The sequence below is a fragment of the Periplaneta americana genome, chromosome 1 (assembly GCF_040183065.1).
Source record: "Periplaneta americana isolate PAMFEO1 chromosome 1, P.americana_PAMFEO1_priV1, whole genome shotgun sequence".
In the NCBI taxonomy this organism is placed as follows: Eukaryota; Metazoa; Arthropoda; class Insecta; order Blattodea; family Blattidae; genus Periplaneta; species Periplaneta americana.
Genome location: NC_091117.1, coordinates 216,725,395 through 216,752,821, shown reverse-complemented (window position 1 = coordinate 216,752,821; position 27,427 = coordinate 216,725,395). Strand labels below are relative to the sequence as shown.

Below are 27,427 nucleotides of genomic sequence, written 5' to 3'. Positions count from 1 at the left end.
CAGTTTTTTTTATTATGAATTCCTCTACATTCTCGGCATACTTTTTGTGCCCAAAGAATATACATCAAAAGAGATGAATTCCAGCTAATCTGAGTAGGCCTTGCTTTACGTACACTCGATCGCACCCGATGAACGCGCTATCTGTAGCTCATGTATTGAGAAAACAGACAATGGCGACATGAAGGTAGCGTGTGTTTGGGAACGAAAGTATATAAATATATATTGGAATTTGTTATTGTTTCCAAAACAGAAGCGGATTAGGTGTGACTTGTTGAGAAATATATTACAATGTGTTGGATTGTTTATATGTGTTAACAGTGTCGAGTTATAGTTACTATTTACAGTACATAAACCTGAGTACTTCAGTGGTCCAGAACCGAAAAAGTTGACAAATGAAACCGACTCGGTCGAAGTATTGGGATTAAAATGTTGAAGTAAGTTCAGAGTGTGTTTGGAATGGGTGCATCGTTAATCTATTATCACTCTGTAGAACCTTTAAATTTTGATTATGGCCTCTAAAGGCGTAATAAATTGTTAAGGTTAGGTCGAAGCTTGCTATGTGTAGATAAGTTCTGCAAGAGTAATCTTAACTGGAGAACATCACAAATGTTACGAAGTGTAAACTTCCATCATCATTATCTTGAGACCTTTATTTCAGAAGAATTCCAGAGACTTTTGACATGAGGATAAACAGAGGAGGTTAATGAATCACGAAGGGATGGTAAAGTGAAGGACATGAGCCATAACATTGCAGGGATGGCGCCCTTTGTCAGGTATGAATAGGTAATTCACTATCTTATTTATTTTCATTTTAAAATATAAATTTGTTAAAGATCTGTGTATTTGATAAATATGATATTGGGTGGGAATGGGAATAAGAGAGTAACATAAATTAGAATGTTCGAATGGTTACAATTTCTCTTACGTCTTGTGCAGTAGATTTATAGTGTACATAACGTATTCTCATGCCGCTCTTATATTTAATTACCACCAGTTTTTTATACGATTAATATTTTTTTGCTTTGAGCACTGGTTGGTTGTACTTTCTATGCAGCATGCCAAGGGGGAGGAACCACATGTACTTCCAAAGCCCTGGAGGGGATACACAACACATGCAACGAGGCCCTTGTTTCCATGATGAGCGGAATGAGAAACATCTGGGAAACTCGTGCGGGTAATACTAAAATGAGGCTATTTCAGGAAGGATAGGAAAGAACGGGCTTTTGGTTTTAAATTGTTATTATATTAACTGTTAATTATTGCTTTAGAATGCCGCTGGGAGGACTGGGGGAATTTAAACCCCCAGCGGGTACAGTTCCTGATCCACCCCCTGCCAAGAAGAAGCGGCGAGTCTCAACAGCAGCCTCGGCACCTCCTCAGCCAACCCCAGTTCTGCAGGATCTACTTCCCCCACCCCTCACAGGTAACTGAAAATCCAAGATCTTGTTAGAAAATTGAGAATATGTGTCTTGTATAAGAAATCCAGTTAACTGTCTTCCTTCAAGCCAGAAAAGAATAAACAAGTTCCGTTACCAGTAACATTTTTTTTAATCAGTCTGACGAAAGCAGATTTACAACACTAACCCCTGTAGCAACCATTGTAATGTGAAGTGAAACATAATTAAAGAAAAAGAAAACATACAATACTAAATAATGTTTTTAAATTTCTACATAGGCTACATAAATTATTAATGGAAATCAGTAGCAACAAAAAAAATCAAATTGATTGAAGATAAAATTTGTAAAATAATATTATTATATAGAAATAATCAGATTTTGATTGCAAACACATAAAATAAGACACATAGCTCGAAAGTAAAGTACCATAGTATCTATTAGTCATTGATGAATGAGTACTTTTGTTGTGGGATGTTGCTAGCTGCATGTTTATGTCGAACCATGGGCAGTTCAGTGGGTGTGCAGGGACAGTGGTATCAAAGTACATTCATTACAGAGATGTTGTCAGCGACAATATGCCCATGCGTTTAAATGACTAACCGAAACTTTATTGCAGATTTTACCTCAGGTGATGTGTGATGTTCCATCATTTTATAACAACGAGTTTCAGGAGTATATTTTCGTTTCACATGGTTTCAAGTAAATTAAAATATTTTGTAATGGAGGCTACTGGCTTGATCTATAGTTTACATTATTGTATAATAATACTAGCAGTGTTAAAAGAAGAAATTATGGATAAAACAGTTTACTGATCTAATTTTTTACTCGTATCTATAAAACGAACTTTAAATATCAACTTTGAAGCAAGAGGCAGATAGAAACAAAGAGTAATACCGACAGTAACCATGCCTAGACTTGAGCAAAATGCTTTGTCCCTGACATACCAATGAAACATTAATTTCTAAAACCTAGTTGAACAATTAACTTACAATATCCAATGTTGTATGTATTCATCAAGAGCTGTCATCCCATCAATAATAGGGATATCCTGAACTAGCACCAATAGATAGCTTGCGTGTACTTTGAGGGATGCGCTTTGCGTGTGCATTTTTCTGGTATATAAACACTCAGAATTTACGTAGTGTATTAGTACATTAAATACGCTTAAAAACAACTCAAAATGCCAAATTTTTGTTGTGTTCGTATATGTAAAAACTAGGGAAAGCCTTGTCTTCATTCAGGTTCCGAAATATTCTGAATATATGCTTTAAACCTTAAAAAATTTAATTAATTAAATTGCGCCTCGAAAGTGCTAGCTGTTAAACAAAAATAACTACTTCAAGTAAGGAATTGCTGGCTACAGTTTCATTTTGGAATAGGGGAAAGAAAAATTAATAAAAACATATGCAACCACGACAGCAAGCTATGTTAGCTTAGATTATATTCAGTATTTCTCCGAAGTTTATGCCTGCAGTAATGAAGTGCCCACTTTTATATATTTAAAAAACATAAGCCTAGTTAAACTTATATAGCTCACGCAAGAAATGATTACCGAAAAGCAGTGGTGGCGTTGCTGTCTGTTTTGACATGTGTATGTAGGCACGCCAAGGGAGCGAGAGGTACGGGCCGATGGACGTACTGTCTCTACCAAGAAGATGAACAAATGAGGATATTGCTGTGGAAATAAAGAACATAGCAAGAGAAAAATTCGAAGCTAATTAAACGTGCAACATATGTTTACAAATTAAATAATAATACCGTGCTATACAAGACACGTATTCACATGCAATGGAACAAACTAAAGTCGTAATGTAATTATCACAACTCAAGGCTGATTGTATCGATGTCATTTCTCTTCCGACTGTACTCTTGAATATCATTCAAACTATCTCGTGATCTTCCTGTCACCCTCTTTTCCTTATCGCATTGCTTGATTCACATTCCTTCCGTCGGTATTCCCTGCTTGCGAGACCTATATCTGATATTGTTGTTAAACCACAGAAATGTTGTGGAGTAATTGGAAATATCACACAGGCTAAATTTTTAAACAAAATTAAGATTTCATAATATTTCATCCAAAGCAACTTTGATATAGTATGAAAGTGAAATTTGGATTTAAAGAAAGAACAATATTGATAATCAGAAGTAGCTCAAATACATTTCTTAAGATTACTTTTAGTTTTCATATATGTACCAAGAAATTCGGACATAAGAGGAAAATTATTAAAAGTTGAACATCTGGTTGAAGTTAAGGTACGGTCACACGTCGCTACTTTTGCTGTGCAACTTTTGTACTGCAGCTGCAAAAGTTGCGTGTCGTGTTCACACGTAAGCCAAAAGTAGCGCGCTGCACGCTACTTTTCGTGCTGCACAACCCGAGTGCTGCAAAAGTTGCAACTGGAGGTTGCGAGTCTGTTCACACACAAGGCGCTACTTTTGCAGCCGCAGTCATGCTGCAGGTTTCCATCTCCGTGTTGACTTCTCAATATACATTTTGTGGTTATGTTTGCATTATTAAGAAACTCATGCGAAAGCTTCCTTATCTATTATTTGGTTTTCTGTCGTATCTAGTATTCAGAAATTGACATTATTTTTACTATAAAGCTTTTAAAAACGCCTATATACTTAAATGATAACCAACACATATTCATGTAATCAATGTTGGCTACGGAAAATTAAAAAAATTAATTATATCGTCAGCAAATATGCTCAGACTGTGTTGTGCATTTAATAACTGTTACAAATAATTTATTTTCATCACATCTAACATTAAAATATATCCAAACAATAAAAGTATCATTGACACATTTGGGTTGTAACACTGGTTGCAACCGCAGCAAAAGTTTTAACAAAACCGTTATCAAAAATGTTGCGGCTGCAACCCTGAGAACCCTGTTCACACGTCGCTACTTCTAAGCTGCGCGCAGCATGAAAAAGTAGCGGGCAGCAGGTTCGGCAGCCGCTACTTTTCGGGTTGCACCGTTGTTCACACGTCACAGTACGAGAGTTGCGCAGTTGTTTGTACTGCAGCACTGCAAAAGTAGCGACGTGTGACCGTACCTTTATAGGGCTACAGAAATAATACGATCATTATACTAACAGTATGAACTGTGATCCTTTTCAAAAAGTTAACAGATGACGAGAATGGAGGTAAAAGAAATATATCTGTGGAACAGGACTACAAAGTCCTGAAACATCTTATGTTTATGATGATATAAAGATGTAGGCCTAGGCCTAATAAGTCAGTATTATATTCTGTTTAGTTTAAACCTGAATTTCTTCGTCTTTTTTGCTGCCCATTTTCCTTGGATTTCTAAATCATCTTTGCCTTTAATGGCCAGTTTTGGGGGATGAGTCCATTTATTGCCTAGCAGTCCAATAATAGTTATTTATGGTACTTGTGAGGTAAGTGCATCTTAATTGCACGAGTGGAAAGATTTAAGCATGAGGCGTCAGCCGAGTGCTTAAATTACACGAGTGCAATAAAGATCACGCTCACAAGTACCATACGTAATTTTATCCATGACCATAACGAAAAGTTCTGTTTTATAAAAGAAAATATGTTGAAAATAAGTCCTCATATATCACATATCATGGCATGGATTTTAGAATCGATATGTGTACTAGGTAGGTCATGATGTAGGAGGCCATGATTAGTGAAGAATGGTATCTAAGCCGTTGGATAAATAACAAATTATAATTAATTATATAATTTTAATATATATTTTTTTTCATTTTAAACGTGTATTTTCGTCTTTTTGAAGTTTGAGGGATTTATTTAGAAGCGTTCACGGGACTAATGTGATTAAAATAATTTCACATTTTACTTCTGTAAACTTAAGAGGAATATTAAAAAGTAGTTTATCATTGTTTCTGTTTAGCTTAGTTGACTAACGCGTGTTGTTATAAAATCCTATAAATCCAACTTCACAGGTTCAAGTCTCCTCGCTTCCCAAAAGGTAAATTATTACAAATTAAAATAAAAAATACATATTAGATATGGATGCAATGCACAAATTACGATGTAGTAGATAGAGAAAAGAGAAGGAGATTGAGTGTATGTATATTTAAGAAATGGTAACAATTTTAGAGTAAACACATCGAATTTGAACTGTCTACTATTTGCGGACGACCAAGTCGTGATATCAGATTCTAAAAACCATCTGCAAAACGCTGCACATATACTATTCCAAATAACAAAGCATTACAATTTAACAATTTCAAATTCAAAAACAAAAGCAATGGCCTTTAAAGGTAAACAACATAAAAGGTAAAAAATTGTAATAGATTAAAAAATTATTGAACAAGTAAGCAATTTTAAATATTTAGGTTGTAGGGTATTCTATCAGAAAAAAATGGACATGGAAGAAAAGCTACATAAATATCAATGGATATGTGGAACTTTAAGGAGGTCCTTAGGGAACAAAGTAAGGAAAGATACACACATGAAGTTGTATAAATCAGTTGCATTACCAATACTCTATACGGTGCAGAGACTTGGACATTAACACAAGAAGACAAAAGACAGCTTGAAGCCTCTGAGATGAGATATCTGCGATCAGTAGCAGGAATTTCACGACTTGAACATATGAGGAACGAGGAGATAAGAAATGAACTACAGATAGAAGAACTAAATCAACTCGTGAAGGATTATCAGAATAAATGGATGCACCACCTAGATAGGATGGAGGAAGAGCGTTTCCCAAAGATAGCTTTCCAATATCGTCCAGAAGGCAGAAGAGATGTAGGTCGTCCGAGACTTCGATGAAGGCAACAGTTCTAATTGGGGACGGAACGGGTCGATAGGCCCATGATGATGATGATGGTAACAATGAAGTAGAGGTAGTGACATCTAGTAACTAATATATTAACTTCTTGAGTAATAGTTCAATGGAAAAGTATACGTGTGTGCCCGGGTACTAGAAAAATACTAATGAACTGTGAGATAAAGTTCAAACTGTGAGGTAAAGTCTTTAACTCACTAGTGGAATAAAGTAATGTTGAATAAAATCCTACTTTACAAACGCAAAAGTATTTAGTAAAGGCATGCTTTTCGTTATGATCATGGATAATGTACATTTATGTTGTTGTCTATTTCCTGCAGTTCTTTTTGTCAAAACTAGAAAAGAGTAATAGGCAGTTGCTGTCCATTTTGCTGTTGGGTTTTCTGCATATAGTACATTCGTTACCTAGATGGATTGGTGCCAATTTTGTGAGGATGAGCAGCCAGATAAATATGTTCAATAGCTATTCCGAAAGCAGCAGTAGCTTCTCTCCTGGGTTTATTCTTGTATTTTTTCCAAAGGACATTGCAGTGTTTTTCCATGGCTTAATTATATTTGATTTTGAAGATTAATATTGTATTGGATATCTCCTTCAATTTGGATTAGTTGCATAATGACTTTTAGTCATGATATCTTGTTCTTTTCTTTTGCAATCTCATGTCCTACAATTCCGCCAGGTGATGGCCCCACTGAATATTATTGTCCTTTGTAGACTTTTAAGTTGTTAATTTTCTTCCTGAATTCTTGGATGATGGTTGCCGTTCGACTTTGAGTATTGTTTGTTATAGCTTGTATCACTATTTTGGAATCAGGCAGGAAGACAACTTTCTTGAACATGTTTATTTTTAATATTGACTCTTGAGAACTATAAGTAATTTTAACTTCCCCTGCAACTAAATCCAAATTGAAGGAGATATGCAATACAATATGTTGTTATTTTCTAATGCCAGGCGTTTGACAATAAAGTCATTTGAACTCTTGCACTCCAATATTTATCAAAGATATTATCATGGCCAGCCACTGAAGCACAGATTTTGAGGTGTTCTGAATCCATTTCTTGGTTTGAGTTGCACAATGGGCAGTTAGGGGACCGATCTATTCCAATTCTATGCAGGTGTTTGGCCAAACAATCATGGCCTGTTGCCAATCTAAATGCAGCTACAGACGATTTTCGTGGTAAATCGGGAATTAACTGTGGATTATGATGCAGAGAGTTCCATTTTTTCCCTTGAGATTGTGTTATCAAATTTTGTTTGTTGAAGTCTAAGTATGTAGATTTAATAAATCTCTTCACAGAGTAATACGTAGATTTAGTAACAGGTCTGTAAGTAGCAGTGCTGCCCTTCTTTGCTAAAGCATCCGCATTCTCGTTTCCCAGGATTCCACAATGGGATGGTATCGATTGGAATACAATTCTTTTATTGAGTGTTATTAATCGAGAGAGCATTTTAGTTATTTCTGCTGTTTGAGATGAAGGTGTGTGTTTAGAAACTATAGATAGAGTAGCTGCTTTGGAGTCTGACAATATAACTGCATTCTTAAATTTATTGATGTGGCATAGAAGATTCCTGAAACATTCGCTTATTGCAATGATTTCACCATCAAAACTTGTTGTTCCATATCCAAGAGATCTATAAAGTGAGAAGAGACAGCACGTAACACCTGCACCGGCACCTTGTTCTCTGGAGATCAAGGATCCGTCGGTGTATAAATGAAGCCAGTTTTGTGGAGGGTACCTAATATTAATTCTCTCTAAAGACAATTGTTTCAGTATTTCAGTATTTACTTCTGATTTCAGTATTTCTTCTGTTAAATTTAGATTATATTCTGTATTTAATAGAGTTAAAGGGTTTGGTTTAATTTGTAAGTTTTCTCTTAAATTCGGGATATTGATTTTCTGTTTTAATTCTTGAACAATGGATATGAAACTTTTTTTGAGTTTTCAGTCTACAGAGAGGACTGTATGAATGCCAATTGTTTCCTGGTAATCTGATAGGTTTTTCATATTGAATCAGTGCTTTTTCTTCTATTGTTATTTTGATCTTGAACATCTTCGTTCATTTTGCAGTCTAATCTAGTGTAGCCAGCTGTTCTTCGCAGGAATTTCATCTTGCTGGCTACTATTGGGGTTTGATCTCTTTCCATCAAAGTCCAGGCCTCACAATCATAGTTAGTACTGGTCTTGCCAATGTTTTATGAGCTTTAATCCTCGTATGTTTCTGTACTACTGAGGATTTAAACACTTTGTTGATGACTGCCATTGCTTGGTTATAATTTAAAATTTTAGCAGATATGTCTTATTTCATTTTCATAACTAACATAAAATCCTAAATATTTAAATGAAGAAACTTGTCCAATATGTTTTTTCTGATGTTTGTATATTCGATTCCCAAACCATTTTGAACGACCTGAAAACTAGATTAGATTTGCTAATTTCGTCGCCTTTATTACATCCTGATCAAAAGTTTTATATATTAAATTTTTCAATTTGCCCATCGTTAATCTACACATTTCAGACAATGCCCTTGAAAACAATACCCAATACTTTTTTAGATAACGGTGATAAAATTATTAAAAGCACTCTTAAAGAAATTTTGCAACTACCAGCTGACACACCCGATTCTATGATATATACACATCATAAATATAAAGATCTTGGTCTTTTTATGGTACGCTAGGAATCCACGCTACAACATATTAACGGCTTACGGGTATTACACAAAATTAATGATCCTTACATTACTTCCACTAGGGACCTTATTGAGGAGAGTAAAACATGTTTAAAGAGCCTTAAATTAACTTCTGGTAATTCTTTTTTAAATAATCGTGAAAATTTTGTGGACTCTCGAAAAGTTAGAGACGCTTTAAGAGACAAAGAATTTGAAAATTGGTGTACATTGCAACAAAAGGGTAAAGGAGTGATTCTTAATAAAGAGTTCCCCCTAGCAAACAGCTGGATAAGAAATCACAAAGGTCTAACCCTCTCGGAATAGATAGACGCCCTTAAAATGTTAGGCTATGTTGCTCCGGTCCGAATTGTACCGGGTAGAAGTCGGGATGGTACCCGCTGTAGGTGCTGTCTCAGCGAGATTGAAATTCTTCCCCATATCCTTGGCTTCTGTCCCTATAGTGAGGCCCTTCGCAACATCCGTCACCATGCTGTCCGTTCTATGCTGGCCGAGGCGCTGAAAGAAGTAGGGTTTACGGTCCATCAAGAGGTGCAGGGACTAGCCACACAAGGAAGTGTTCGGCGAATTGATATCATTGCCATTAAGAACAACTCGGCATACATTCTCGATCCCACCATCAGATTTGAGACACATGCAGATCTACCGCATGAGGTGGACAGTGAAAAGAAATGGATCTATGAACGAACAATCCCGTTCTATAAAGATAAATATAGCCTGTCCCACATTGATGTGATAGGTCTGATGGTGGGAGCACGAGGTACCATACCCTCCTTCTTTGCCAACAAATGTAAAAACAGGGGCTAACACACAGCAAAGTGAAGGAAATAGCCATTAGTGCCCTCAGAGGATCAGTTCAGATATTGAGAAATCATTTGTATGGGAGTGATAATGGAAATTTGAAGTTATCTTAACCGATGGCTGTTGATTGGTTCAGATATCAATGCCAATAAATCCGTACTATTATTTTTCTCGCGGTATATGGCATTCAAATCATTCTAACCTATCTGATGATATTCCCCCCCCCCCCCCCCTTCTTAACTGTGAATGAGCACAAATGCTTCTTAGGTGTAAATTTTTCTGACATTTTGTATATTCGATTCCCTAACCGTTTCAAATGTATATCATTTTACCTTTTAGGTGTGTTTCCAAATTATATATAATACGCTTTGTCAAATCTGGCAACCTTTTCATAAGGGAAGCTAAATGTATTATAATTTATCATATATAAACAGATATCTTGGTATGAACAGAATTTCGCCCCTTAAACGCCATAACTTTCGTTTTTGATGTTCGAAATTATCGTATTATATTTTTCAGCAAGAAGTTGAAGTTGGTTTATTGAATGTTGAATGAATTTAAATTGAACAATTGCGAGGATCGTTAAAATAAATCTTGCATTCTGGTGCAGTGTCATGTGAATACAGCAGAGGTGAAGGGAAAGCTCAGGGATGAGTGGCCGTTCTTGCTAGAGTTCTTGCAGCAGCTATGATGTTTGCCAAATGTTTCATAGAACATAATGATTTCCTGTGAAACGGCGAATGTTAGAAAAATAACTTATTTAGATTTTTAAAACGTCTCCTCATGATCTATTACCAGTTTCATTTTGATGTAGCAGTTACCTTCCACCCTGTATAAATGTTGGATAAGATTTGTGCTTGTCACTGCGTCCTGTAGTAAGCATACATTAGTTTGTTTCAGTTTTGATATTTATTTATTGTAGTTTGTTGAAATTCATCTTTGTGTAGCCGAAAGCCTGAGAACATCTTATCTTTCACTTTTATAGCTTTTAGTTTCTTTATTAATTTATTTCTTCAAGTGATATCATAGTCGCCTTTTAGTTCTATGAATGTTACTTGTTTCTTTCTGTTATTTCTTGTGTTATTTGCATTATTAATTGGGAAGTTGATCTTTTTTTTCTTCTGAATCTACTTTAATATTGCAGAAATCGCGAACAGACAACAAACGAGTGGTTGCGTAAGTCTGTAGCTTATCTTGATGCTGGTACATAAGGACCTGAAAATTTTGTATTTGCGAAATCTGCGAATTTTTAAATTGTGGGGTAGAAAGTATTTTCCTTTATCTATAAGGTCATTTAACATGATTTTATAGCAGAATTGAAAGTGCGAAAAATGCAAATTTCCTATCAAGTTGCGAAGTCACGAGAAAAATGCTATTTAATAGCGATTTATCAGTAAAATGTTATTTTTCAAGTGAAAACCGCATTATATGTACAGAAATTAAAGGCATTTTTTAAATACTCAAAACATGTCGATCGATTATCTCTTTATCAGTGATTGTCCGCTCAATTCGAAAAATGTCATATATTGATAATGAAGGTCAGATGATTGATATACATATCGTAATATCGATTATCAAGTTCTATATTCGATATGGGCTTCATTAAAATGCGTCGCGTCAGTTTACTTGGCCATTTGCTTTTCAGATCACAATAAGAGTTGGATAGTTATTCTAGTTTTATTGGCAGAGTTGGTTGCATTTGTGAGACACGAGCTCCTTCATAAAATGGGTGAACAACCATAACTGCTTATGAAAGAGCCCAGCAGTATTCCATTCAGGGACTCAATGCTTCAGATGCGAAGACAGTTTTCTGTAAATTCTGCAATTGCTGCATTGGAGAATGAAGCATTTTCAGAATGTTGTTTGCAAGTACTGTGGACACTAACAAACATTGGATATTTGTAGGTTACGATATGTATTAAATAAATTAAAGATTTTTATGCTTGTTGCTTCCTCTGATTGAGATTCTGGCTTATATGTACATCTATTATCAAGCAATACATCTCATTTGATATGTGTCAGAGGAAAAACAATTGTTTGTATACATCTGAAGCCTGATTAGTGTAATATATATCTAATCAGTGATGTATGCAATGGAGGGGGAAAGGAACTGGCCACCTTATCCCATTATCTCCTGGCATAGTTGTCTCATAAGTGATACCATGTTGATATAACTTGTGAGGTTTAGACCTGTCTTCGGACAGTTGACTTAACAAACAAAACAAATGCATGTTGGATTATTAAGCGTTATTTTGTTTTTATCCTTTAGACCTGTCTTCAGACAGTTGACTTAACAAACAAAACAAATGCATGTTGGATTATTAAGCGTTATTTTGTTTTTATCCTTTAGACCTGTCTTCAGACAGTTGACTTAACAAACAAAACAAATGCATGTTGGATTATTAAGCGTTATTTTGTTTTTATCCTTTAGACCTGTCTTCAGACAGTTGACTTAACAAACAAAACAAATGCATGTTGGATTATTAAGCGTTATTTTGTTTTTATCCTTCAGACCTGTCTTCGGACAGTTGACTTAACAAACAAAACAAATGCATGTTGCATTATTAAGGGTTATTTTATTTTTATCCTTTAGACCTGTCTTCGGACAGTTGACTTAACAACAAAACAAATGCATGTTGCATTATTAAGCGTTATTTTGTTTTTATCCTTCAGACCTGTCTTCGGACAGTTGACTTAACAAACAAAACAAATGCATGTTGCATTATTAAGCGTTACTTTGTTTTTATCCTTCAGACCTGTCTTCGGACAGTTGACTTAACAAACAAAACAAATGCATGTTGCATTATTAAGGGTTATTTTATTTTTATCCTTTAGACCTGTCTTCAGACAGTTGACTTAACAACAAAACAAATGCATGTTGCATTATTAAGCGTTATTTTGTTTTTATCCTTCAGACCTGTCTTCGGACAGTTGACTTAACAAACAAAACAAATGCATGTTGCATTATTAAGCGTTACTTTGTTTTTATGCTTCAGACCTGTCTTCGGACAGTTGACTTAACAAACAAAACAAATGCATGTTGCATTATTAAGCGTTATTTTGTTTTTATCCTTTAGATGTGTCTTTGGACAGTTGACTTATCAAACAAAACAAATGCATGTTGCATTATTAAGCATTACTTTGTTTTTATCCTTCAGACCTGTCTTTGGACAGTTGACTTATCAAACAAAACAAATGCATGTTGCATTATTAAGCGTTACTTTGTTTTTATCCTTCAGACCTGTCTTTGGACAGTTGACTTATCAAACAAAACAAATGCATGTTGCATTATTAAGGGTTACTTTGTGTTTATCCTTCAGACCTGTCTTTGGACAGTTGACTTATCAAACAAAACAAATGCATGTTGCATTATTAAGGGTTATTTTATTTTTATCCTTTATGCTGTATTGCGGGTTGTATCAGCTTCTGCCACTAAGGAACAATGATATCTTGCGGGTTCATCAGTGCATGTTTGTTAAGAAGCAAAATGCATGTAGGTAGAGTATTACAGAAATGGTAATGAACATTTTTCTTGATTAGATGCCCACTTAAACATTCCATGTTAAAAAAAAATACACAAAATTATAGGCTATAACATAAATGCTCACAGATGCATGAAACATTTTTATACAAACACATGTAACACATCAAATATTCATATGAAGGAGGTCTCGCCCACCTCATTGAATATTACACGACTAATGTGAATTAGTCTATTGTATTATTACTATTAAATACGAGAAAAATTCGTACCGGCACCGGGTATCGAACCCAGGACCTCTCAGCTCTGCGCGGTGAGCGCTCTTACCAACTGAGCTATGCCGGGACACAATCCACGGCGCCGGCCGAACCCCTCTCGCAATGTTATTTTACGGCCTTACTGCCTGCACTTGAGACGATACAAGTCATATATGCAGGAGCGCATATTTTAAATGACTTTACGAGAGGGGTTCGGTCGGCGCCATGGATCGTGTCCTGTTGGTAAGAGCACTCAGCGCGCAGAGCTGAGAGGTCCTGGGTTCGATTCCCGGTGCCGGTACGAATTTTTCTCGTATTTAATAGTAACATGTAACACATTTTTCGATGTGAATTAATTCAGGATGTGCACTGTAACTCACAGAGAAGGTTCTGCTGATATCAGCAGCAAGGAGTTAAGAAAGCTCCAGGGCACTTAAATTGTGTGTTAATTGTTGTGTTCATTATTTTGTCATTAGTATTCAGTAAGTGGTGCCTTCTTGGTACCATTTGTGAGGTTCAGACCTGTCTTTGGACAGTTGACTGAACAAAAATGACATTCACAGTGTCATTGTAGTAACAACACTAAAATGTTGTAATTCATTTTAAACAGGATATGGCGATACAATCGTTGCATCAAATCCCTTTGACGACACGCCTCCTCAGCTTCCCCCTTCGATGGGCATGGGTCACGGGCATCATGTCCACCTGAACCATCACCACCACCACCACCATCACATGGGTGGTCCTCCCATGGGTGGTATGAGCCCCATGAGTAACATGGGTGGTCCTCCAATTTCGAGCATGGGCGGACCTCCCATGAACAGTATGGGCAGCCATCCTATGGGTGGTCCTCCAATGAACAGTGGTCCGATGGGTGGTCCACCGATGAACAGCGGTCCTCCGATGGGCAGCCCGATGAACAGCTGTCCACCGATGGGCAGCCCGATGAACAGTGGACCAATGAGCGGCCCTATGAATTCAGCTGGTCCTATGGGCAGTCCCATGAACAGCATGGGAGGCCCCATGATGAACAGTGGTCCTATGGGAAGTCCGATGGGCCCTATGGGGAGCCCAATGAACAATATGGGTGGTGGTCCTATGAACAGTGGTCATATGAATAACGGGCCTATGGGAGGCCCCATGAACAGTGGTCACATGAGTGGTCCGATGGGGGGGCCACCAATGAACAATATGGGAGGCCCCATGGGTGGCCCTCCCATGAACAGCAGTCCTATGAGTGGCCCACCTATCAATAATGGTCCTATGGGTGGCCCGGCAATGAATAATGGTCCTATGGGAGGTCCTTCAATGAACAGTATGTGTGGGCCTTCGATGGGGGGTCCGCCAATAAACAGTGGTCACATGGGAGGGGGAATGAATATGGGACAGATGAATAATATGGGGGCTATGAGTCCGATGAGTCATCACCACCATTCGCCACACCAGCATCCGATGGGCAACATGGGTCCCATGGGTAGTATGGGAAGCACCATAGCACCAGGAATGCATCACATGGCCATGCATGGCCCCCCGCACGGCTTCCCTGGCCCAGGAATGGGACCCAAACCCATGCCAGTATCTGCTGGCAAGGTAAGCACTTTCATTTATATATCACTGCATTTAAGTGCAAATCATATAACTTTTTGTGCAGGATTAACAAACGTATTTGTTACACCCAGGTGTACCCGCCGGATCAGCCAATGGTCTTCAACCCTCAGAATCCCAATGCTCCCCCCATCTACCCTTGTGGTACCTGCCATAAGGAGGTTCATGACAATGACCAGGCCATTCTCTGCGAGTCAGGCTGCAACTTCTGGTTCCACCGGTATGTATAGAAACTGTTTAGTTGCAAATAATTGTGTAGAAAATAATGTAACTTCATTATAATTATACCTATTTGGTCACCAGTTTGATGTAGTATTTCCATTTTGTCATCTTTATGTTTATATGTTCTTACTTTGAATGGGAGTTTCTGTCAGATGCGTTTCCAATTCACTGCGGGCTAAAGCATGGAGATGCACTATCACCTTTACTTTTTAACTTTGCTCTAGAGTTTGCCATTAGGAAAGTCCAGGATAACAGAGAGGGTTTGGAATTGAACGGATTACATCAGCTGTGGAAAGGGTGCTCCGATTTTTATCCTAGCGATGTCCCTGGTTGTATCCTAAATAATGCAAATCATATATGTGTCAATATTCAGCAGTAATAATTAACCATTGTCGTGGAATATTTCGCCACTATAAATGATGATGGTAAATCATACTCTTTTCCTCGAATAACACTACTGATTGTCTTAAGGCAAGACAAGCTAAGAACTATATTAATTTGATTTTGATGATGATGATGATGATAATAATAATAATAATAATAATAATAATAATAATAATAATAATAATAATAATAATGTCTGAAAGTAGCAGAAGCCGGTAGTTCACTTTCAGCAATTATAACAAATTAGAGAGAACGAAATCTGAAGGAAAAACACGGAACTGAAAACAATCAACTTGCCAAAGTAAATACAATGTTGTCTCTGTTAATTCAGCGTTGAATTGAATGTGCACCTTATTAATTGGATAAGGTAGGACAAGTAGTTTTTCCATGTCTTCTATGTTTAAGTCATATGTCTTCTATAGCTGTTGGACTTCTTTCATAAACCCTTGTTGTGTTTTTAAGTTTCTTAGACTGTATTTAAAATTCCTCTAGTAATCAATGTTAGGGATTCACTTAAGTTTCTCGTAAAGGATGAAGCTTCGTCTTTCTCTGTCTAATCAATGGGATGGTTTATTCATAAAAGCTTGTAGAGCTGTGATGGGTGTGGATAAAACAGCACCTTTTTTGATCCTTAATGCTTGATTTTTAACCCGTTTAATTTTGTATAAGTTTGATTTATTTGCTGTAATAATAGTTTGACTGCCATATTGAAGGATGAGTTTAATGTATGTATGTATTTATTCACACTGCAAATGGGTATATACCCGGTGACAGTGGTAACTAATTACACTCAATAATGACAATTAATAATAAACACAACTAATAAAAAACAATAATTAATAATAATAATAATAATAATAATAATAATGAGCATCCTAAATTAAATGAAGCATGGTCACTTAAAATAGCATTTAAAGTAAATCTAATTTGTATCTTAACCCTAAGTTCGAACTAAGACCCACGAGTGTAACAGGTTCATACCTGCACAAGTACCTTTCGGCACTACACTTATTTCGCTGTCAACTCACTCACTGCACTGATTCTACCTGATTTCACTAACACTTCTAACCATTTCACTGTTCAAATACTTTGCACAGCCACTTCACTGACACCAACACACTTCACTTACACAATAGACTTCACTGGCACTACACACTTCCTCACTGATAGAACACTTCAAATAACAAGATATCAATTACACCCTTTAAGTAATGTGTGTAATATACTACCGTCTATTAGTAAAGTCCTTAAGCCTATTTTTAAATACATTTTTGGTTATTGGTAAAGCCTTTAGTAAGTTTGCAGGTAAAGCATTCCAGTCTCTGATAGTACGATTGAGAAAAGAAAACTTTCCAGTGTCCGTCCTCTGTCTTCTTTCCCTCAATTTATATGAGTGGTCATTCCTTGAAGAGTAATTTGGTGGCTGCAACCTATTTTTATTTCTCTCCAGGCAGGCTCACCTCTGTATGTTTTGAACATTGCTCATAATCGAATTACGTTCTCCGGTCTGTGAGTGTGTCCCGTTTTAATGGTGAATTATTACGACAACATTTGAGAGCCCGTTTTTTAATCTTTTCCAGTATCTTTATACTCATATATTTATCATCATCATACGGCTTTCAGGTAGTGGTTTCCCTCACATTTCCGCATACGGTTTACCACTACCCTTGATTACATTCGATCACATATCCTAATATAGAGTTTACAGCAGAACACAGTCATGTGTGCACAACTCACTTACACAGTATAAAGGCTATTGGCTTGAGGAAAAAGCAAAGAATACAGTAAGAGAAGATGGAACAGTGGTTACAGAAAGAGACATCAGGGAAGGATAAAGTAAGTGAATTAAGTAGAGAAGAAAAGGAATAATAATGCAGACTTGAATGAAGTAGAAGTAGAAATGAAGAACCCGGCTTTAGAAAACTTAAAACTAATGGTAGAAAACATCAGTGAAAAAACTAAAGGTATACTGTTTTCACTGTAAGAAAAATCCTACTGTAAACACAAGCACGTGGCTGTCATACCCGTGATTGGCTCACAGTTAAAACACTCACACGACGCAGGAAAATATAGTCCGTATTTGGAAACTATAAAAAAATAAATAAAACTTGAATTCTAGTTGTTAAATACAATGAAACATATAATTTCACTCATATGTAAATTGATATGTAAAAGAAAAACTTAGTTACTTACTTACTTACTTACTTACAAATGGCTTTTAAGGAACCCGAAGGTTCATTGCCGCCCTCACATAAGCCCGACATCTGTCCCTGTCCTGTGCAAGATTAATCCAGTCTCTATCATCATACCCACCTCCCTCAAATCCATTTTAATATTATCCTCCCACCTACGTCTCGGCCTCCCTAAAGGTCTTTTTCCCTCCAGTCTCCCAACTAACACTCTATATGCATTTCTGGATTCGCCCATACGTGCTACATGCCCTGCCCACCTCAAACGTCTGGATTTTAAGTTCCTAATTATGTCAGGTGAAGAATACAATGTGTGCAGTTCTGTGTTGTGTAACTTTCTCCATTCTCCTGTAACTTCATCCCGCTTAGCCCCAAATATTTTCCTAAGCACCTTATTCTCAAACACCCTTAACCTATGTTCCTCTCTCAGAGTGAGAGTCCAAGTTTCACAACCATACAGAACAACCGGTAATGTAACTGTTTTATAAATTCTAACTTTCAGATTTTTGGACAGCAGACGTAAAAGAAAAGCTACTTTTATATTTTGTTATGTACTATGAACGCGGATGAATACAAACAGTAATACCGAGATAGTCTGTTCTTGTAAGAAGCTGGCTTGAGCTCGTAGTTGTTTACGTAAGCACGTGGTATTCCGCACTCTGCAAGAATAATCTTGTTATTACTGTATACTGCAATGTAAATTTCCCCCGTGATATGCCTCAGGCGAAACACGGGTTGTAACCAATTTCTTGAAAAATAAAATAAAAAATAAATAATAAAAAAAGCACGTGATACTGAAGTATGGCTTCTGCATCCTCGGTGTGTGTGGTTATTAAACATAAGAGTAGAAACCCTCTCAAAAGCGGAGAAAAACAAGTAGTCTTAAATATATATAATAAGTTATGTGAGATTTAATTACAGTAATTATAAAGTGAATGTTTCCTAAGCAAATGAATGCATAGTAGTGAGGTTAGGCCTACTTGACGAGTAACGGGAAATGTTTAACATGAAACAGAATGTACAACAGTGGGCAGGAACACATACTGAGAATCTATGGCGCCAAACAGCGGCCAATGAAGCATCACTTCAGTCACGTGCTAATGTTTATATTAGGATTTTTCTTACAGCGGAAAGATTATAGAAAACATCAGTGAAAAGATAGAAGAGTTGATAGCGAAGAATAACAAATTAAAGAAGAAGATGAGTGACTATGATCTCAAGATGAGGAAAAATAACTTAATAATTTTCGGGGATGAAGAAAGGGGCCGGGAAAAAGAGATGGATACCTTTGAGAAAGTGAGAGATTTATGTGAAGTGGTCTTTAATATAGAGTTGAGAGAAGGACATGTCGACCATGCGAGGGGGGGGGCCAAAAATAATCGGAATGTTTTTTTTTTTGCATTTTTATGGAACTCTACATTCACAGTACTTTAGTCCCCTTCAAAGTATTGTCCATGTGCATTAATGCACTTGTCTCAACGCTTTTGCCACTGCTGAAAACAGTGCTGGAACTCTTGAGGCAGGATACTGTTCAAAGCCGATAGCGTGTTTTCTTTGATGTCATCCACATCACTGAATCACTTTCCTTTCAGACATTTCTTCATCCGTTGAAAAAAAAAAAGTCCGACGGAGCCAGATCTGGTGAGTAGGGTGGATGGGGCATGAGCACCATGTTGTTGTTTGTCAAAAACTGTCAGACCGTCAGAGATGTGTGGTCTGGAGCATTGTCGTGGTGAAGCAACCATTTCCCATTTCTCCACATTTCGGGCCATTTTCATCGCACACTCTCTCGTAATCTTCGTAACACATCCAAATAGAAATGTTGGTTCATTGTTTGTCCTGGCAGAATTAACTCTTTGTGGACAATGCCATTCACATCATTAAAACAAATCAACATTGTTTTCACATTGGATTGCACTTGACGTGCTTTCTTGGGTCGTGGTGAATTTGGAGTTTTCCACTGGCTTGATGCTTGCTTTGATCCTGGATCGTACCCATAGCACCATAGCACCAAGACTCATCCCCAGTCAAAATTCTTTTAAGAAAATTTGGATCGTTCTGTACTTCACTCTTCAAGTCGCGGCAAACTCTCACGCGGTTTTCTCTTTGGTCATCTGTGAGCAAGCAAGGAACAAATTTTGCAGACACCCGTCTCATGTGCAAATCTTCAGTTAAAATTCGCTGGACCTTGCTCCATGACAGGTTCGTTTGCTCAGAAACTTCATCAATGGTTTTTCGACGATCTTCATCAATTGCACGTTTGATTTTGGCAGTGTTTTCGTCACTTCTTCCTGCCGAAGGACACCCGGGGCGTGGCATGTCTTCAGTTGACATGTTGCCAGATTTTAAACGGGAAAACCACTCGTAGACCTGTGATTTCCCCAAAGCATCATCATCAAAGGCTTGCTGAAGCATCCCACCGATCTCAGCTGCAGTTTTTCCCTAACAGAAAACAAAATTTCACACACACTCTTTGTCGGCCATCTCACTAATCGCCAAACGGTTGAAACAGGAACACAAACAACACAGCACCACAAACAAAGCACTTAACTCAGACTGACGCCAGCTCACTAACGGTCGCGGGAGACCCCAAACTAACACCACCTAACAGCACAACTCGTAATTGCAAAGCATGCATGTACAACAGTTCGGTTCCGGTTACTTTTGGGTCCACCCTTATACGTACAGGTTACGGAATATGACTAAAATACCCATCTTCTTCAGCTTTATGAATACAAAAGTAAGGGACGCTATTCTGAATAATCTAGGACGGCTCTCTGGTTCAGGAGTGAGAATGGAAACAGATATGCCATTTGAAGTAAGAAATAGAAGAAAACAGTTACTACCTTATATGAAAGCAGTGAGGACGAAAGTTCACTTTGCTAAAATGTACGAGGATAAACTGAAAGTGAACGGGAAATGGTTTTTTTTTGTTTGTTTTATTTAACGACGCTCGCAACTGCAGAGGTTATATCAGCGTCTCCGGATGTGCCGGAATTTTGTCCCGCAGGAGTTCTTTTACATGCCAGTAAATCTACTGACATGAGCCTGTCGCATTTAAGCACACTTAAATGCCATCGACCTGGCCCGGGATCGAACCCGCAACCTTGGGCATAGAAGGCCAGAGCTATACCAACTTGCCAACCAGGTCGACACGGGAAATGGTATGAGCTGGAGTTTTGCCTGAGGAATGAACGAAAGAGGACAGTGGACATATTTCAACTTTGCAGAGGGAAGCAACGAGAAGGCAACAGAGAGTCGACGTTAGCTACATAAACTGAGGGAAGGAGCGGGAATGGTGGAAGAAAATCATCCCAACTTCAAGGATGGAACAAGTGATTGTCGCACATCAACACATGGTAACAGGAGCGAAGAGTAATGAGTTCAGGAACCCACATACTGACGTACGAGGAAGTGTAAAGATGATTACACAGCAAGGAGAAGAAAACAGTAACGTGATCATGCAGCATAAGCGGATTCCTAGTCTCCATACGATGGTGGTAAGGTTAGCGCACTCCAGAAGGAATGCTGACAATAACGGAACAAGGAACACAGGCGCTAGAAAAAAGGCGAGTGGGGATAAAAAGAGAAACCAAGAGTCAGGAAGTGATAGGGAAGAAAGTAGTGAAAAGAATGAGTGCGAGTTCAAGTGGAAATCTAGTACATGAAAGTGAAAGCGTGGGGAGGAAAATAAAAGAGGAATATAAGAAGAAATAAATAGAAAGAAAAACAGAGATAGAAATAAGGTAGAGACGAACAGGTCAGAACCTGCGACAGCTGACGATATAGCAGAGGTATTAGATATGATAAAAAAATGTGGGGATGTGATCAAAAAGTGCAAGTAAAGTGAAACTGTAAAAGATCGATAAGTATAGGGGGGAGAGGAAGTGTAGAGATAAAATATAATTATTTATAGGAAGTGAGAATAGTGAGAAAGGATTAGGTGTAAGTGGAATAGTGAGAAAGTGAAAGTGAGCGCAAATAGGAATGAGTGAAAAAGGGTTAAGAGAAGTGAACAAGTGACAGCATAAAATTAGTACTATCATTTGAACGTTGGAACAGTAAATGAATATAAGAGAAAGATATGAGAAAAGGTCAAAGAACAAATAGGACAAATAATTCAATATGATAATTTAATTTATAGAGAAAAATTTGAAATTGAGATTTTAGTGAATAGTAGTTAAGAGTAAAAAGGGGGTTTGAAAGGAGTATATAATATTATATATATTAGGATTGAAATGCCCTGCCTCTGTTTAATTTGAATAATATGTATAAATAATACTTTTACCCCGCCGTCAACCGTACAGTAGGGTCGATAGTCTCATGGGTGAGGTGGAACAAATGAAACACTTAGCATAAGTAATAAACTATCTGTTAACATTTATTAGATAACATTTCCGGTAATAAGAAAATAAACAAAATGGATGTAGCAGAAATTAAGCAAACTATCAATCTACTAATCCTTCGGGACTGGCTTGCCAAATAATCTTCGCTCAACTGGCATTCGGCATTACACACAAGAGCCACATAATCTGTACTAACAGATAATAAAGTATAACTTAACTGATTGACAATCCCATCCTTCTTGAATGTGCCAGGAAGTAGCAACATCTAAGCAAGAAGAACCAATGGAAATATACAACTGGCGAATGCCAGCGGACTCTTTTAAATAAATGTAAATTACGTAATACCCTGTATGAACGCAAATATACATATATTAATTAAAAGAAACATACAGTTATTTATGTTGGAAAAACCTGTTACAATCGTAGGTAGGCCAGTCTCGAAAGCAAGCAACAATGATCTCCCTCCAACCATCATGCCGCCATCATCAAAGAAATCCTATACTCCACAGCCTGGCTATGCTTCCACATGTAGTTGGCAACCATGCCAGATCGAGCCCCAACTGCAGCAGTTCACGTCTCTGCCCAGACCAGGTTATCCGTGATTCCATCACAGATCACCGCTAAACAAACCCCCCCAGCTCTCAATGGCTGTCCCACAACCATCTCTTCGAGCGTCGACCCAAGACTCTACGCGTCCACTGCTCTTCTCTGGAAAACCCGACGCTAATTAACAAATTATGAGAACAGAGCCAATGAAATTCAAAAGCCCATATCACGTGATAACTTAAACTTGCTCCTTATACGTGAGAAGTATCAGACCATGAATGGCGGAAAGAAGAACAAAGCCATCTATGAAAAGGAAGAATGAGACCTGAAATGGCGGATAGGACGCCATCTATGAGAAGTAAGGGTAACTAACAACAGAAAAAATGACATGAACAAGGAAGAAAAAAGAAAAAGAACGAAAGAGACACAGAGTGCCGAAAATAAAATGGCACAGGATTAATGAACAAATAGAGAATAGCAAATGAAATGTAGGAGAAATAATGAAGGGGAGATTAGACCAAGTAGTAATAAAAAGATACATAGTGTAATTGGGAGTATTTGTGTAGACGTGTACTGCAAATAATGTGTTATTGTAATAATATACTAATGGTGGCACCGTATACAGAGAAATATGAGGTACACCATTACATGTAAAGAAGTGCTGTGACGAAATATATCATATTATATCATATCCTAATATATTTCTTCTATCATCTATATTTTCCCCATATCTTCCTTTACATAAAGTTAAACCCTATTTCTGTCTATTTCTCCCTCCATCCTTTCTGATGTACACTATTTTCAACTCTTCACCTTCTTCATATTCCGTCAATCCCATTCTCGAATACTATGCAGTACTGTCTACCTTACTTTTGTTTACAAACATTCTCGGCTATAATCTACTCCTCCATTTCTACTACTGTCAATATTGGAAGATGCGTTTAATGTGTGTTTTGTATCTAGTATTTAACTCTGTTCTAGAGCAACCCCATTTACATCTTGCTAGTGTTTTTAAGATAGAAAGTCTTTCGCTTGCCCTTTCTATTACCATATTAATATGGTGTTTCCAAGTTAATTTCTGATCAAATGTTACTCCTGGGTATTTGTAGCACTGGCTCTGGACTATTGTTTCCTTATTTAATTTCAGTGTGATTGTTGGAAGTTGATAACTTGAACTGAAGATTTTATATTCAGTCTTTTCTACATTAATTTGCATGTCATTTTCTTGGCACCATTCAGATAACTTACTGAGTGCCGAATTCCTTGTTTTTGACATCTCATGAGTGTTATTAGTTTTCACTGATGTCCAGATCGCCAAGTCATCTGAATATAATGGTACTTTGATGTTGTTTAAATCGATTAGTTTGCTGGGGAGATCATTAATCATTATATTGAATAATGTGGTACTGAAGACAGATCCTTGTGGAAGTCCTTTCTTTGTCTGTTTGTATTTTGAAGTTATTTCTCCATATCGAGTTGCTGAAAACCGTTGAATTAAAAGTTATAGAACCATTTTAGCATATTATTATTTATACCCATTTTCTGCATCTTGTCTAATAGTTTCACCTTCCAAATTGAGTCATAAGCACTTTTAAAGTCTACAAATACTGCTACTATTCCTCCTAGTGGCAACTATGTGATGCAGGCTTTTTCATAACAAAATTTGGAGAGTTTGTAGTTTCTTCGGTAAAAAAATTACAATTATCTGTTGCTTAGTTTATTTGTGGTGAATTTCTAAAATGTTTCACTGACTTATGAAAGATGGTGTATATTGTTGTAACAGAGTTTATCATTATATCAGTTTTGTATTAAGATTACTTAATAGTTTTTTTTAATGTATGTATGTATTTATTCACACTGCAAATGGGTATATACCTGGTGGCAGTGGTAACTAATTGCACTCAATAATGACAATAAACACAACTAATAAAAAAAACAACAATAATAATAATAATAATAATAATAATCATAATAAAAATAAAAATAAAATAATAATAATAACAAGGAGGATCCTAAATTAAATGAAGCATGGTTACTTAAAATAACATTTAAAGTAAATCTAATTTGTATCTTAACCCTAAGTTCGAACTAAGACCCACGAGTGTGACAGGTTTATACCTGCACAAGTACCTTTCGGCACTACACTTATTTCGCTGTCAACTCACTGCACTGATTCTACCTGATTTCACTAACACTTCTAACCATTTCACTGTTCAAATACTTTGCACAGCCACTGCACTGACACCAACACACTTCACTTACACAATAGACTTCACTGACACTACACACTTTACTGACACAACACACTTCCTCACTGATAGAACACTTCAAATAACAAGATATCAATTACATCCTTTAAGTAGTCTGTATAATATACTACCGTCTATTAGAAAAGACCTTACACCTATTTTTAAATACATTTTTGGTTATTGGTAAAGCCTTTAGTAATTCTGCAGGTAAAGCATTCCAGTCCCTGATAGTACGATTGAGAAAAGAAAACTTTCCAGTGTCCGTCCTCTGTCTTCTTTCCCTCAATTTATATGAGTGTTCGTTCCTTGAAGAGTAATTTGGCGGCTGCAACCTATTTTTTATTTCTCTCTTTCCAATTTTCTTCAGGATCCAGCACAATGTACGGGTCTATATCTGACCACCCACTTGAGATAAAAATAAAAGAGATACTTTTATTCTGGAATAAGATCTGGTTATGGTGCCTTATTCAATTTTATGAGCTGTGTTTTCATTTTATTTTTCCAGAGTGTGCACTGGCTTGACAGAAGCGGCCTTTCAATTGCTCACTGCGGAAGTGTATGCAGAGTGGGTGTGTGACAAGTGTTTATCTTCCAAAAACATACCGTTAGTGAAATTCAAGCCATAATAAAACATTTACTCCTTATCCTCGCCCCCACCCTCCCTCGTTCCGTTCGTGGACAAAAGTACATACTGATCTACTGTCAAGTCAATCTCCTGCCTGCCGTGTTGCCGAAAGTGAGATTCGGCACCGAAGAGTGAGTGTGCGAGTGTCTACGTGTGTGAGTGTGTGTGTTTTTGCTGCTTGTGTGCGGGAATGTGTGATTAAATAATTTACAAATGTGTGAAAAATGTTTGTAATCTATGCATACTTCCTTCTTGGAATTCTTACTTTTATGAATCATATTTTTATCTTCTGTTCTTAATACTTAACCTGCTGTACTTTTTGACAAGAGTGTTGATTTTATTTTTTAGGTGTTAGGCAGCTAACCTTGTTTAAATAAGTGACGACACAATCAATTTTGGTGACTACATACTATATAATAATTGTGTTCATATTACTTATTAATTTACAAAATTAGAGGCAATTTTTTGTGACTTTGTCTTTTTGAGATATTATATCGTATTTTGAGATGATTTTTTGTACATACGATGAAACTATTGCGTGGTCGGGTTTTTGTCATGTAAGTTTTTTTTCCTGTAAAATAATCTTGTATGAAAGTACCTACATTGCATGATCACATGGTCACAAAAGAGCTTTTTTTAAAGTAATTTCTTCTTCTTTTTTTTAAGTTCTAAAACTTCAGCATAATTAAAAGAAAAATGAAATTTACAGAGGTCTTGTAAAAATCTTCATACTTAACAAATCACTTTTACTGAGTATGCTAACTACAAAAGGAAAAATGTGCATAGTTTATTTTTTATCATGTGAATAAATATATTAGCAATAAAATTTGTTATACATTATAATATTTGTTGATTTCATTTTGTTTTATTAAATTTGCTTTTCAGCTAGAAGTGGATCTTTCCATCATTCTGGACATGAGGCTAGTACTACATTTTTAAGTTATACCCATTAATTACTTTTATTTTTATGATATTGTTTCGGAGGGAAAAACGTAATAGATATTCTTGAATCTACCCTCGTTCGATTGGGACAAAAAAATATTAGTTCGGGCAAATCACAATATAGCGAACGTAGAAACTCCGCTTCCACTTTTCCCCTACTAGCTCACCAGACATTCTAGCGGGAAAGAGTGGAAATAGGGGTTTTGGGTGGGGATGACATCTAGTGGAGGAAAGTGGAACAAAAAGAGTGAATGCAGCATCTACAAAGCAAAAGAGGAACTACGTCCTGTCTCCCTCCTCTCTCTCACCCTAGCCTCTCTTCTTCGCTCCATCTCTCTCTCTTTTTTTTTTTTCTTCTTATGACCTTGCTGAGGGTAGTATTCGATCTGTTGATCTTCGTAACGAACTGCATGCACAGTTTTTGTTCACGCCTTAGACCAAACATGGGCATCGTGCCTCACTTGAGAATTAGTGCCTCACTGACCTTCACAGAGCTTATCGCTCTGAGTGACATCATCTTCACAGTCCCTGTTCCTCCCTCATGTAGCTCCTAGGCGTGGGCAGGTTCTCTCAGTTTCATAAGTAATATCAGTGGTGACATAATGGCATTATCAAAGCAGTGTGTACGGGTTAGAAAACGATTATTTCATGAGAAATGGGAGGAAGAGTCTTTTTGCTGTTTAGAGGGGGAGAACATACGATGTATGTTATGCTCGAAAATCCTATTAGGTATTAATAAATTTAATATACAACGACATTACTCCTTATGTCATAAAGAACATGCTGAATTAGAAGGTAAGACAAATTAAATGTTATTTTTTCGTGCTATGCCAAAGAAAATTTATGATCTTAACATTTGCATAGTACAGTAAATACAACATTACACCTTAAACACGCTGCATTAAAAGGTA

General features: G+C 36.9%; 1 protein-coding gene across 6 annotated transcripts; it reads left to right on the top strand.

The window, feature by feature from the left end:
* Nucleotides 1–138: 138 nt before the first annotated feature.
* pygo (pygopus family PHD finger) lies at nt 139–26,414 on the top strand. Of its 6 annotated transcripts, none has more exons than XM_069838327.1 (7): nt 139–434; nt 662–773; nt 1,055–1,174; nt 1,269–1,423; nt 14,019–14,998; nt 15,088–15,233; nt 25,455–26,414. In XM_069838327.1, the coding sequence occupies exons 2-7, from the start codon at nt 736–738 to the stop codon at nt 25,573–25,575; spliced, it is 1,560 nt and encodes a 519-aa protein (XP_069694428.1). In that variant the 5' UTR covers nt 139–434; nt 662–735; the 3' UTR covers nt 25,576–26,414. The 6 variants fall into 6 exon arrangements, with proteins under 6 accessions (XP_069694428.1, XP_069694444.1, XP_069694418.1 ...); XM_069838343.1 differs by having other exon boundaries at nt 662–783; XM_069838317.1 differs by having other exon boundaries at nt 659–773.
* Nucleotides 26,415–27,427: the final 1,013 nt, after the last annotated feature.

Coding starts and splice junctions, on each gene's coding strand:
- pygo (XM_069838327.1), top strand. CDS start 736: ATGAGCCATAACATTGCAGGGATGGCGCCCTTTGTCAG. Junction 1,175..1,268: donor CATCTGGGAAACTCGTGCGG/GTAATACTAAAA, acceptor TTATTGCTTTAG/AATGCCGCTGGGAGGACTGG. Junction 1,424..14,018: donor ACTTCCCCCACCCCTCACAG/GTAACTGAAAAT, acceptor CATTTTAAACAG/GATATGGCGATACAATCGTT.